This window comes from Zootoca vivipara, chromosome 6 (assembly GCF_965207765.1).
Source record: "Zootoca vivipara chromosome 6, rZooViv2.hap1.1, whole genome shotgun sequence".
NCBI lineage: Eukaryota > Metazoa > Chordata > Lepidosauria > Squamata > Lacertidae > Zootoca > Zootoca vivipara.
In genome coordinates, this window is record NC_142589.1 from 14,145,387 (window position 1) to 14,157,435 (window position 12,049).

The 12,049-nt window shown below is 51.9% G+C and overlaps 1 protein-coding gene across 26 annotated transcripts in view; it reads left to right on the forward strand.

Moving 5' to 3' along the window:
* RERE (arginine-glutamic acid dipeptide repeats) overlaps nt 1–12,049 on the forward strand; it is a 339,661-nt gene that overhangs the window by 317,261 nt on the left and 10,351 nt on the right. For 9 of the 26 annotated variants that reach the window (XM_060276215.2, XM_060276213.2, XM_088671569.1 and 6 more), the window contains 7 exons: nt 491–583; nt 1,431–1,630; nt 4,167–4,331; nt 5,037–5,156; nt 6,075–7,444; nt 8,400–8,622; nt 9,627–10,350. In XM_060276215.2, coding sequence (XP_060132198.2) covers nt 491–583; nt 1,431–1,630; nt 4,167–4,331; nt 5,037–5,156; nt 6,075–7,444; nt 8,400–8,622; nt 9,627–10,350 — 2,895 coding nt within the window. The remainder of the gene's footprint in view (nt 1–490; nt 584–1,430; nt 1,631–4,166; nt 4,332–5,036; nt 5,157–6,074; nt 7,445–8,399; nt 8,623–9,626; nt 10,351–12,049) is intronic. The other 17 variants (XM_088671572.1, XM_088671568.1, XM_088671571.1 and 14 more) reach the window with 8 other exon arrangements.

The following is a 12,049-nucleotide window of genomic DNA, read 5'->3' on the forward strand; positions in this document are numbered from 1 at the left end:
GTCTGTTTTGCAGCCTAAAATGGTCATCCTCCTTGGCCATAAGCCGTGCTGGCTGGGGCCGATGGGAGTTGGAATCCAAAAACATCTGGGAGGGCGGCCTGTTCCACCATCCCTGCATTAGAAGGTTGGGCTAGAAAAGTTCACTGTTCATCTCTGCCCTCCCCCAAATATTTGTCTGCCAACTTGGGCTAACGCTGTACACATGAAGCAGGCTCCAGCCTATTAAAAGTGCTACCCACAACGAATCTGTTAGTCGTGAAGCTGCCCTACACGTCTCTTTCCTTCCAGTTTTTTCTTTTTTCTTTTTAATGGATGGTTGTGCTGCTGCTGCTGCTGCTGCTGCTGCTGCTGCTGCTGCTGCTGCTGCTGCTGCAGCAGCAACAAAATGCCACAGGAGGAACAACACCAAAGGAGGGGGAACTTCCTGACTCTTAAGTTATTTGCTCTACCCTTCTCTTCTCTCTTCCCTCCCTCCTTTCTGTGCACTTAGTGGATCTGAGTTCAGCCAGTGAAGATGACTTTGACAGCGAGGACAGCGAGCAAGAGTTGAAAGGCTACGCCTGCCGCCACTGCTTCAGCACCAGTACGCACCTTTGCATGGGCACGGGGCTGGGGACGGGGACTCTTTTTCCAGCCTGAGGGCCACATTCCCTTCCAGTCAGCCTTCCAGGGGCCACATTCCGGTGGCGGGTGGAGACAGAGGCAAAGCGGGAAGAGTGACAGAGGTGGCTCTTTATCATTGCACAGTAGAAGCCAGAGATTCCTACATGCACATCTCTCCGTGCAGGCAGGCGAGAGGCATGAGAGTTCTGAGGACCCAGGCAGAATCGCTCAAAGAGGGTGTGGCATAGGGCTGTTGAGGAATGAAGCCTGGGAGCAGGGGGTGTGGCCTGGGGAGAAAGTCCTGAGGGCCAAATAGAGAGGTCTGGAGGGCCGCATTTGGGCCCTGGGCCTGAGGTTTCCAACCATTGATATATTGTTCTCTTCTCACTGCCAGAGTGCCCACCTTAACTCAAGGTCTTATCGGAGCCAGGGATGTTTTCTTAGACCCCTTGTACTATTTTTGCAAGTGTATCAGGAGCCCTTGTCATCTTAGGTGAGCATGTTTAAGAAACTGTACCTTGAGCTGCCAGGACCAGAAAGGAGGGCTACAACCCCCCCCTTCAGATTGTCTACCCCACCCCCTGCAACCCGGGGAGGTTTTGCCTTTGTGAAAGACTAGGAAACTGTCTGCAAGTGAACTAGGAAGGGGAAACTGCCACCTGCTTTGTGAAGATTCTTCATCATTTTTTCAGCGCCTGTATAAGTCAAGCCAGAAGTAAAATCCTTGTAGCACAGTTTGAAAGAGCATATAAGTATATGTTAGTCACCTGCTTTGCACACCATGTGTCTCATAATGCTAACACTCTCTGTCCCCTCCCCAAAAACAGCCTCCAAGGACTGGCACCACGGCGGGCGGGAGAACATCTTGCTGTGCACTGACTGCCGCATCCACTTCAAGAAGTACGGGGAGCTTCCCCCCATCGAGAAGCCAGTGGATCCGCCACCCTTTATGTTTAAGCCTGTCAAAGAGGAAGATGATGGGCTCAGCGGGAAGCATAGCATGAGGACAAGGCGGAGTCGAGGCTCGGTAAGCTGCCTGAGACCAGCCCTGCAACTTCACTAGCAAGCTGTAGGCAAAGTAACAGCTTCTGGGCCTGAGCACTGTTGAGTCCTGAATCAAAGTACCAGATACACACCTTGTGAAACACCTTCTCTCTCTCACTCTTGCTCTCGCTGATGGCCAATCTTAGAGGTAGTCTTAATGGAGCACAGTAAAGTAGCTGTGTCTTGCCAAGAGGCTGTCTTCCCAGTGCTGACCATCAGTGATTTGTTGAGGCAGCCTTCCCACCTAAGGGGAAAGGGATGTAGAGATATGAATCATACACATAAACCTGCCTTTACCAAGTCAGGCCATTGATCTATCTAGCACGACCTTGTTATTATGGGCAGCAGCTCAAGAGATGCTGAAGCTGGGCCTTTTGCACACAAAGCTGATGATCTAAGCTGTGGCCCTTTCCTTAAGGGCTTAGGAACACAGGAAGCTGTGTTATACTGAGTCAGGCCCATTGGTGCATCTAGCTCAGAAAGGCCTGGCACTGGTTCTTCAGGGTTTCAGTTCGGAGTCTCTCTCAGCCCTCGCTATGAGATGCTGAAGATTCGACCTGCGATGTCCAGAATGTAGAGCAGAGGCTCTAACCACTGAGCTGCCAGGATTCCTCTTTGTGTAGCATCCATGAGCAGTTTCAGAAAAGCTGCCAAATGTGTGTTTTTGCGTTTGGAACCGCTTTGAGGATCTGTTCATCAACCAACTTTCCCCTCTAAGCAAAACAGACAGGCTCCCCTTCTCAACGCCATCAGAGGCAGAGGAAGGTGGAATAATGTTTTAGGTGCAGCTTCTCATTAGCACTGACTGGTTGGGGTTGTTGGCCACTGAGCTTCCTCTTTGCTTACGTCTAAGCAGCCCCCTTTTTTTGTCGCATCAAGATACCTGCCAAACACCTTGTCAGGTTCCACTGTCGGCTCCTTGATTTGGCTTCATCTTCTTTCTTTCTTTTTTTCTTTCTTTTTTTCTTCCTTTTAATGATCTCTAGTTATCCAGACAGATGCTAAATTAGGAAGGGAACAGATGAAACACTGCTAATTGTTGCTGCATAGTCTTCCCAGCACAGCAGAAATCTGCCATTCACAATTTTTTCAGGAAAACCATGGGCTGCCCCCAAGCTTTTCTCCCCACCCTCCAAGATCTGCTCTTCCGCACCCAGCTCTCTTGTATTGTGTCTCTATATTTAAAAAAAACCTTTATTATACCAATGATTTATATAAGATGGAATAATAATAAATAATAATAATAATTTATTTTTACAATACTTTTAAAGGCTGTGATATTATTATTATTACTATTATTATTTCAGTGTATTTTTTTAAACTTAGATTACATGAATTCTTTTTTCATAAGAACATGAAGATGGTGATTCCAGTTCATTAGTCATTTGCCGCATTAGTAGACTTCAAGTGACTGAGACATTTTTTTAAGAGCACAAAGTTCAACATAAAATCATGGGGGGTGGGAGATACTACATTACAGTAAAATCCATGCAATAAACTTTTAAAGCACACCCAATAAAACAGCAGCCAAAGCATATCATCCATAGGCAGGAAAATAAATCTTTAACATGCATGATGGAATGAATGGGTCACAGCTCAGAAAAAGGCTGAAAAAACATGGGCAAGCTATTAAAATCTGAGAAGCAAGGCGGGTGCCCTTCCTCTGGCTGTATCCAAATGTCACAAGAAATGCAGAGCACAGAGGCCTTGTGTTACTGGTCCAGGTTTTTGTTGAGCTGCCCAGTTTCCATCAGGCTGCAATAATTCAGTGCAATAGGTTTTGCTCTGTGTCCAGGCTGGTGTCTTGCTCCTGAGCTGAGAAGAAAAGGAGAGTCAGAACAGATGGGCTTATAAATACGTAACATGCCAGTGGTTACCCTGTGAGTAAACATGCTAGGTGTACATGATTAGCTTGATCATTGTGCCTCCTCTCTTTCCTTGTGGCCCGGACCATCAAAAACAATGGGGCGTCCATCTTGTGTTTTGCCCCGCTCTGAGGGGGGAACACCAGTGGCCTTGTGCTTACAGCCCTCCAAAGCTGAAAGAGAAGAATTGAGGGTGTCTGTAGAGCAGTGCCCTGTTTTCCTGCCGGTGATGCTTAGGATATTAAGGGAGCCTTTGCCAACAGAGGCTCTCTAGATGAGTCCCATCCACAGCTAGCTTGGGTGATGAGAGTCGTAATCCAAAGCATCTGCAGGGCCCACAGCTGGGAATGGGGTCTGGGGGAGCACAAAGGAGTTGACTTTGTGTTCTGAGAATTGGATCCAGACCCAGCTAGCCATGCTTTGGGCCCAGAGAAATCCACGGCACTTAAGCTGTTGGTGACTAACTTGTCCGCTAACTTAGCCTGAACCCATCTCTGAGAGTTCCTTGGTGTGAAAACCAGCCAGTACCACTAAAAGGAAGGGTGATTGACTAAAGATGGCATCCATGAGGAAATTCCGTGGGGGAGGCTTAAGTTCTGTAGGGATACCCAAAGGCAGCCTTTGTCACGCTTCCTGTCCTTCTCTTTAAACTAGCAGATGTCGACACTACGCAGCGGTCGCAAAAAGCAGCCACCCAGCCCTGATGGTAGAGCCTCCCCCATCAACGAAGACATCCGGTCCAGCGGCCGGAACTCCCCCAGCGCTGCCAGCACTTCAAGCAATGACAGCAAGGCGGATTCAGTGAAGAAGTCCAGCAAGGTAAGTTTTGGCTCTTCCTGTGGATACTCTCCGGGCCATTTCCTGGTAACTCACTGTTCAGGCCAAGACTTGGCAGGTGGGTGGTATTAACATCCAAGCTAGAACTTTCCAGCAGAGTCTAATGCTCTATCCCAGGTGTGGATGACCAGGGGCTTCTCCAGATGTTGATAAACTTCAACTCCTGTCAGCCCAAGAAAGCATGGTCAATGGCCAGAGGGAGAATGAGAACTGCACCTCAGCAGTAACTGGAAGGCTAAAGCCCCCCCCCCTGCTAACATCCCCTACAGTGGTGGGGTTTGGCTTTGTTTTTTAAAATAACTTTTTAAGGAAAGCTTTCCCCCATTCTGCTGAGGAACCCCTGCTGTTCTAATACAAAAATCCTAAATGTGGCTGGTCACTCCTGTGTGCATTTGATCACATGGTCCTCATGGGCACGCCCTAGGGCACTCCCCTGAGGCTGCATTCAGTCTCCTTGTGGAATCCCCAAACAGGCTTCCAAAGAGCCCTGGAATTCACATGGATCTGCTTTGAAAAGTGACAGCATGGGCGGTTGACTCCTACACCGTTAATTTCCCCCATCCTGCTGTGCGAGAAAAATAACCTGTTACGTTGTCATCTGTATGAAGCTCGTCGCAGGCAGGCTACAAGAACTCCCATTTGTTTTCCTGTCGCTTTCCCCTAATAACGCCACTCCTTTCCCATCAGCAGCAGAAGATAAAAGAGGAGGCATCGTCTCCTCTCAAGAGTTCCAAGAGACAGAGAGAAAAGGCAGCATCTGACACCGAGGAGCCCGACCGAATTAACGCCAAGAAAACCAAAACACAGGTAGGTCTCAGAGCAGCCTGTGCCAATCTGCCTCCCTCCAGATGTTTTGGGCTGCAACTCCCACCAGCCCCCAGCCATCACATGGAAAAAGATGTGTTTGAGAGACCCTGACACGCATGTGCCTCTCTTTTTGTGAGCTCAGCTGGCTCTGGATGACATAGACCTTTGGGGCAAGGCCTTTAAACCATCATTGTGTCCAGCCAGCAAACCCTCTCTACCAGGGAGCAGTGTCAGGAAAAAGGACTGTTGTCTTAATGTCCCTCTTGTGGGCTTTCCAGAGGCATCCTTGTTGGCAGCTGGTGGACTAGATTGGCCTTTTGCTCCAGCAGGGCCCTTATTTACTTGAAAGATTAAAAAAGTAATATTGGGGTCCAAGGGTCCCAATATTGGGTCATTCGTTTGAACCCCATTTTGGGCAAAGGTTTCCTGCATGGCCAGGGGTTGGATTAGATGCCCCTCATGGTCCCTTCTAATTCAGTGATTGCTGTGATTAAGGGTGGCAGAGTGGGAAGCAAGCAAATATGATCCACAGGGCACTTACAGGCTCTTGTGTGTGGGCCACCCTGGGGAACACATGCTGCTGTGCAGCTTCTTCCTTTTCAGTGGAGCTTGCCACACAGGAAAACTACCCAGTGAGATCACACCATATACCAAGTAAGATTTAGAATTTCTACAGTTAGGAATAAGTGCCTTGGGCTTGCCCTGAATGCCCTCCGTTGCCTACTCCCAAACCTGGCTGGTGATCTAGGAAACTGCATTATACTAAGCCAGACTACTAGCCCATATAGCTGAGTGTTGTCTACACTGTGTTTCTGTGACTCTGCTAGAGCCCTTCTCTTCCTGAGTGGGAAGCCACTCAGTGTCCGTAAACCACACCCTTTTTAACACAGAGGTTTCCTCCATGCTTTTTGTCCACAGGAGATCAGCCGGCCCAACTCCCCATCCGAAGGTGAAGGGGAGAGCTCTGACAGCCGCAGCGTGAATGATGAGGGCAGCAGCGACCCGAAGGACATCGACCAGGACAACCGGAGCACCTCGCCCAGCATCCCCAGCCCCCAGGACAATGAGAGCGACTCAGATTCATCCGCCCAGCAGCAAGTCTTGCAGGCGTCCAATGGCCTGGCCCAGCCCACACCCGCCTCCATCCCTGTCTCAGCACAGCTGCCACTGCCGGCCACCTCTGGCCTCCCCTCTTCGGTGCCTCCCCACATCTCCCCATCCGTCTCCCAGTCAGGAAGCAGCCAGCCTCAGGCCCCGGTGCCGCCCCACTCTCACATCCAGCAGGCCCCTTCGCTGCACCCACAGAGGCTGCCGTCTCCTCACCCGCCGCTGCAGCCCCTGACTGTGCCCTCCAGCCAGCCCCAGGCTCCCGCCGTCCCACAGCCCCACCCACAGCCTCCGCTCCACAGCCAGATCCAGCCCCTCCCTCACAACATCCAGGCGCAGCCGCTCCTGCCTCACCCAGTCCCCGCCCAACCATTCCCCCTCGCGCCGCAGCCTCCCCCGCTGCCTTCGTCCTCGTCTCAGTCTCAGGTCTCCCTGCAGCCACAGGCTGTGCCCCATCCCCATGCAGCACTCCAAGTCCCATCGGTCCAGCCCCCCTTGCAGGCGCCGTCTCCGCTGCAGCAGCAGCCCCCGCCGCCACGAGAGCAGCCCCTCCTCCCAGCCCCTCTGACGATGCCTCACATCAAGCCGCCTCCAACTACCCCCATCCCTCAGCTCCCCATGCCGCCGTCCCACAAGCATCTTGCGGGGCCCTCACCATTCTCCATGAACTCCAACCTCCCGCCACCGCCAGCCTTGAAGCCGCTCAGCTCCCTCTCCACGCACCACCCGCCCTCCGCCCACCCTCCTCCCTTGCAGCTGATGCCCCAGAGCCAGCCGCTGCAGCCTTCCCCAGCGCAGCCCCCTGTCCTGACGCAAAGCCAGGGCCTCCCTCCCTCTACCAGCCACTCCTCCTCCAGCCTCCACCAGGTACCTCCCCAACCCCCTTTCCCCCAGCACCCGTTTGTCCCTGGGGGGCCACCACCCATCACGCCTCCCTCCTGCCCGTCGACCTCCACGCCGCCTTCCATGCCTGCCGCCCCTCCTCAGGCAACAGGCTCCACGTCGGCAGCCTGCAGTGGGAACGTCCCCGTGGTGACGCCCTGCACGATGCCACCCATCCAGATCAAGGAAGAGGCTCCGGATGAGGCGGAGGAGCCGGAAAGCCCACCTCCCCCACCCCGGAGCCCATCGCCAGCGCCGACAGTGGTGGACACGCCAAGCCATGCCAGCGAGTCAGCTAGGTAAGGGAGGGTGTGGGCAGCTTTGGGGAAACTGCCACCTGTATAAAAGTTAACGGGACTTCTTTCCACCTCTGCCCATCCATAACTCCCTCACTACCACCACTTTTGGACGATGGTTTGGTAATTTGAACATCCGCAGCTGTGGATAAGGCTGCCTTCTTAGGAAAGCATAGGATCCCCTTAAAACTGGTGTACCCAATAATGCTGCCCTGCAGGTGCCATTGGCCTCGCAGCTTCCTGCATTCCTAACAGTTGTCCATTCTTGCTTGGGCTGATAGGAATTGGAGCTGCAGGGCACCACGTTGGCTACCCCTGCCTTAAAGGGGCTCACTGAGGGTCAGGATCACAGAGGAATTGCTAAAATGGCAGCAGCATCACAGAGTCTCTTTCTCCTCCCCATCCTAGCAATAAGGGTCTTCTAAAATCTCCCCAGTTTGCTACAACCCGAAAACTATTAAAAAAAAGGTGCACGGAAAATTGGTGAGCTATGAGCCGGGTATGTACAGCATTTTGAGGCTGTAGAACACCTCTTTAGATCCTGTTTTACTTCTACATAGAGAAAACACTCAAGAGCATTAAAAAGAATGTTCTCTTGAAAGATTACAGAGACCAAAGCATATTTGGATATTGATTTGTCCTCTTGGATTAATCATTTTGTGTGTGTGTGTGTGTGTGTGTACAGTATATATGTATATTAAAAACTTACTTTGATTCTCTGAGTTAGGTAGTATTCCTCTCCTGCATGGTTTTCTAATCATTTATTTTCCTGACATCTGTTGATTTACCAGTTTTACCAGAGTTCCACCTCCCCCCATATGTTGCATAAGGTACTTTTTCCTGGCTGTTTGGGGGGGGGTGTCTCATTCCGCTTCCTGCTTCTCAAAATGCTTATGGTTGCTTTGTGTCCCCCGTTCCCTGCACCCCACCCCACCCCATCCGATTTCTTTGCTGCCAGGTTTTACAAGCACCTGGACCGCGGCTACAACTCCTGCGCGAGGACAGACCTGTACTTCACGCCGCTGGCAGGTTCCAAGCTGGCCAAGAAGCGTGAGGAGGCCATTGAGAAGGCCAAGAGGGAGGCGGAGCAGAAGGCAAGAGAAGAGAGGGAGCGGGAGAAAGAGAAGGAAAAGGAGAGGGAGAGAGAGCGTGAGCGTGAGAGAGAAGCTGAAAGAGCGGCGGTAGGTTTGTCTGTCTGTCAAGCCGTGAGGGGGTGATCCAGGCGGGTCTCGAGCCCAACGGAGGCTGCGGTTGCATGATGTCCAGTTGCATTTCCACAGGCCTGGCATGTGAGGGCTTTCGCTGCTCCCCTGTGGCCTTGAGAGGGGGCATGTTGATGCTCCTGTGTGAAGCGATCTGAGGCTGGCCGCTCCTCAGCCTGCAGGTCCTTCCTCTTCCCTTGCTCTGAATTAAGGATTTCCTCTTTGCCCCTTCACCTCCACTTCAGATCGCATGATTCAGACGGTTATTTGGCATGCAAAAAGAGACTGGCAGAGGGCAGGTGCCCTGAATTAGCATTGTGTCAACTTGGTTGGGGGACCACCTTTGATCCTGCAATGGAAGCTTGGGTGCTCATCCCTCCCTTCGTTGTCAGAGGAAGTATACACCTCTGAATTCCATATATTGGGAATCCCAGTTGGGAAGAGTGCTGCTGCTGCACTCAAATTCTGCTTTGGGGGCTTCCTATTAGGTCATAGGGGCGGCCAATTGTCAGAAGAGGATGCTGGGCTAGATTGTCCTTTGGCCTGTTCCAGCAGCTACTCTTCTTGTACTCTTAATTCCACAGTCGAATAGGAGCTTTGGCTATAAAATTCCTGGAACTGCAGCAGCTGGAGAAATTTTGTTCCAGGGTTCAGGGTGGGTGGCAAGCTGTGGACTATTCAGACAGTGCAGAATGACAACTCACAGTCAGGAATGTCAGGATTTGTCACCCAGTTACACCTGGAGGGTTGCAGCCTCCCCCAACACTTGCAAATGATCAAAGCTTCTTTTCTGAGTGTCTCTGAAAATCCTCGCCTTCCTCCCTAAATGCTGCAGGTGGGTAGACCTAGGCTACCAGTGCTGTGGCACGGAGACCTTTTTCATTGCTGCAGGGGAGAGAGCAACCCTGTGAAGGAAAGATTGTGTGAGGTCTTGATCCAGTTTTCAGTTCCCCATCTAAACTCTTCTCCCCTCTTCGGTACAGCAGAAATCATCCAGCTCGTCACACGAAGGACGTCTTGGAGAATCCCAGCTGAGTGGCCCAACTCACATGAGGCCGTCATTCGAACCTCCTCCCACCACCATCGCTGCCGTCCCCCCATACATTGGACCCGACACGCCGGCGCTACGGACCCTCAGCGAGTATGCGCGCCCTCATGTCATGTCCCCCACCAACCGCAACCACCCCTTCTTCGTGCCCCTCAACCCCACCGACCCTCTGCTGGCCTACCACATGCCCGGCCTCTACAACGTGGACCCCACCATGCGGGAGAGGGAGCTGCGGGAGAGAGAGCTGCGGGAGAGGGAGCTGCGGGAGAGGGAGCTGCGGGAGAGGATGAAGCCAGGCTTCGAGGTGAAGCCACCGGAACTCGATGCGCTTCACCCCGCCACCAACCCCATGGAGCACTTTGCCCGCCACGGCGCCCTCACTATCCCCCCTACGGCGGGCCCGCACCCGTTTGCATCCTTCCACCCGGGCTTGAACCCCCTGGAGCGGGAGAGACTCGCTCTGGCAGGCCCCCAGCTGCGGCCTGAAATGAGCTACCCGGACAGACTAGCCGCCGAGAGGATACATGCGGAGCGTATGGCATCACTCACCAACGACCCCTTGGCCCGACTGCAGATGTTCAACGTCACACCGCATCATCACCAACATTCGCACATACACTCGCATCTACACCTCCATCAACAGGACCCGCTGCATCAAGGTGAGTCTATAGCGGTGGCTTGCTCCATGCTGTGTGTGCTGTCCATTTCTTTTTGAGCTGGATGGGGAGGGGCCGCCTATGTGTTGTGTGTGTGTGTGTGTGTGTGTGTTTTTCCCAGCAAATGAAAAAAAAGTAGTGTATCTGGGGGAGCTAAGCTGGAATCTCTGTCCCTCATATGTTAGTTTTCAAGTTCGAGGAAGTCTTTTGTTGTTTTTCACACAGACTAAAAAAACGCTAGCATTTTTACAGGAGCATTCTGAAGTGATGCACTCAGCGCTAGTATGATGCAGAGAGGACCATATTGAATTTGAACCACCACCAACCTGTGGAGGGAAGTCCCTTTATTTACTTGGCCTTGATCCTCTTCACCCAAACGAGAAAAAAATGTACACTGTGGAACGTTTTAAGGGCAAACCTAAGAGATACTGCGAAGCACATTTCTGGTGGGAAATGCCTTTAATACAACCACTCGGAGCATTGCGAGGCCAGCAGGGTCCCCTGCACTAAAAGAAGGGTCTCCTCTCCTGCCATGGACTCAGTGCAGCTCCTCCTCCTGTCAGGGGTCACTTATCAGAAGCCGCGTTTCTGAGCTTCCAGCTTAGGAGAAGTTATGCAAGGGAGCCTTGGAGCAGACTAGAGAGGCACTCAGGATCTCAAATACAAGCCCACTTGTCCTTAACATGCGTCTTAAGCTGGGGTCTGTGTAATCCCTACCCCCCTCTGACTGCAGTGAGGTCTCCCGAGTTCACTGTCCTCTGTCACTCTCTACTCCTTTTACTGTTATAATCCGTCCTTGAGCTCAGTAGGCTCTCCATTCTAGCAGACTGTTTTGGAAGAGGGCTGGCATTCAGGGAGGACAAAGAATCGTGCAAAGTGGGGTATTTTTGCCCTCCAGTTTAGATTACTTTTTGCACCTCTGTTGCCACCCGGAGCCATTTCAAGGAAGGTGTCTCTTCTGTGTGACACCTCGTGATACACACCAGTTTTTAGTGCAGCAGTGGGTAGTGGTTAAAACTGGTGCATGAGCATTGTAGGAACAGGCTCCAGACTGGGTAGGAAGCTCTGTGATGGTTTGATCGTTCTTGAAAAGTGTGTTGTTCTAGCAGAATTTCCAGCATCACCATTTCAGTTTCTTGCCCCCCACCCTTAGCCATAAGTTTCCAGGGTTGGTTGCAGCAATTAAAAACAACAACAACATTCAGAACAGCTTGAAACAAATGAGTGGGTCGTATCCCAACTAAGTTCTCCTCAGCCACTGAAATTGATGGACATGGCTAACGTAAGTAGGCCTAACTTGGTCACGTCCATCAGTTTCAGTGGCTCTACTCTGAGGAGGACTATAGTTGGAGAAAAACCACAGTCCTGCCAGTGATGACAGGAAGGGAGACAAGACTTTAATATTTCAAGGATCCTAAACACCGAGCCCATGATGCATCCCTCCAGCAGGATCCACGTTGCCCAGGACACCCAGCATCACAGGAGGAGGGTGACCTCCCCCCCCCCCGGTAACATAACCTCCAAGTGTAGCAGTTTGCTATCCCCATTGGGGTAGAACTGAAACCACCACTCCCCTCCCTCCTCTCCCATTAAAGAACTGAGGCTGTGTATATCTGTTTACAGTATCTGGGGTTCTGTTTCCTGGACACGCTGGGTGGGGGCAGAACACTGGGGAGGGGAGAGTTGCATGTATTTTCATAGA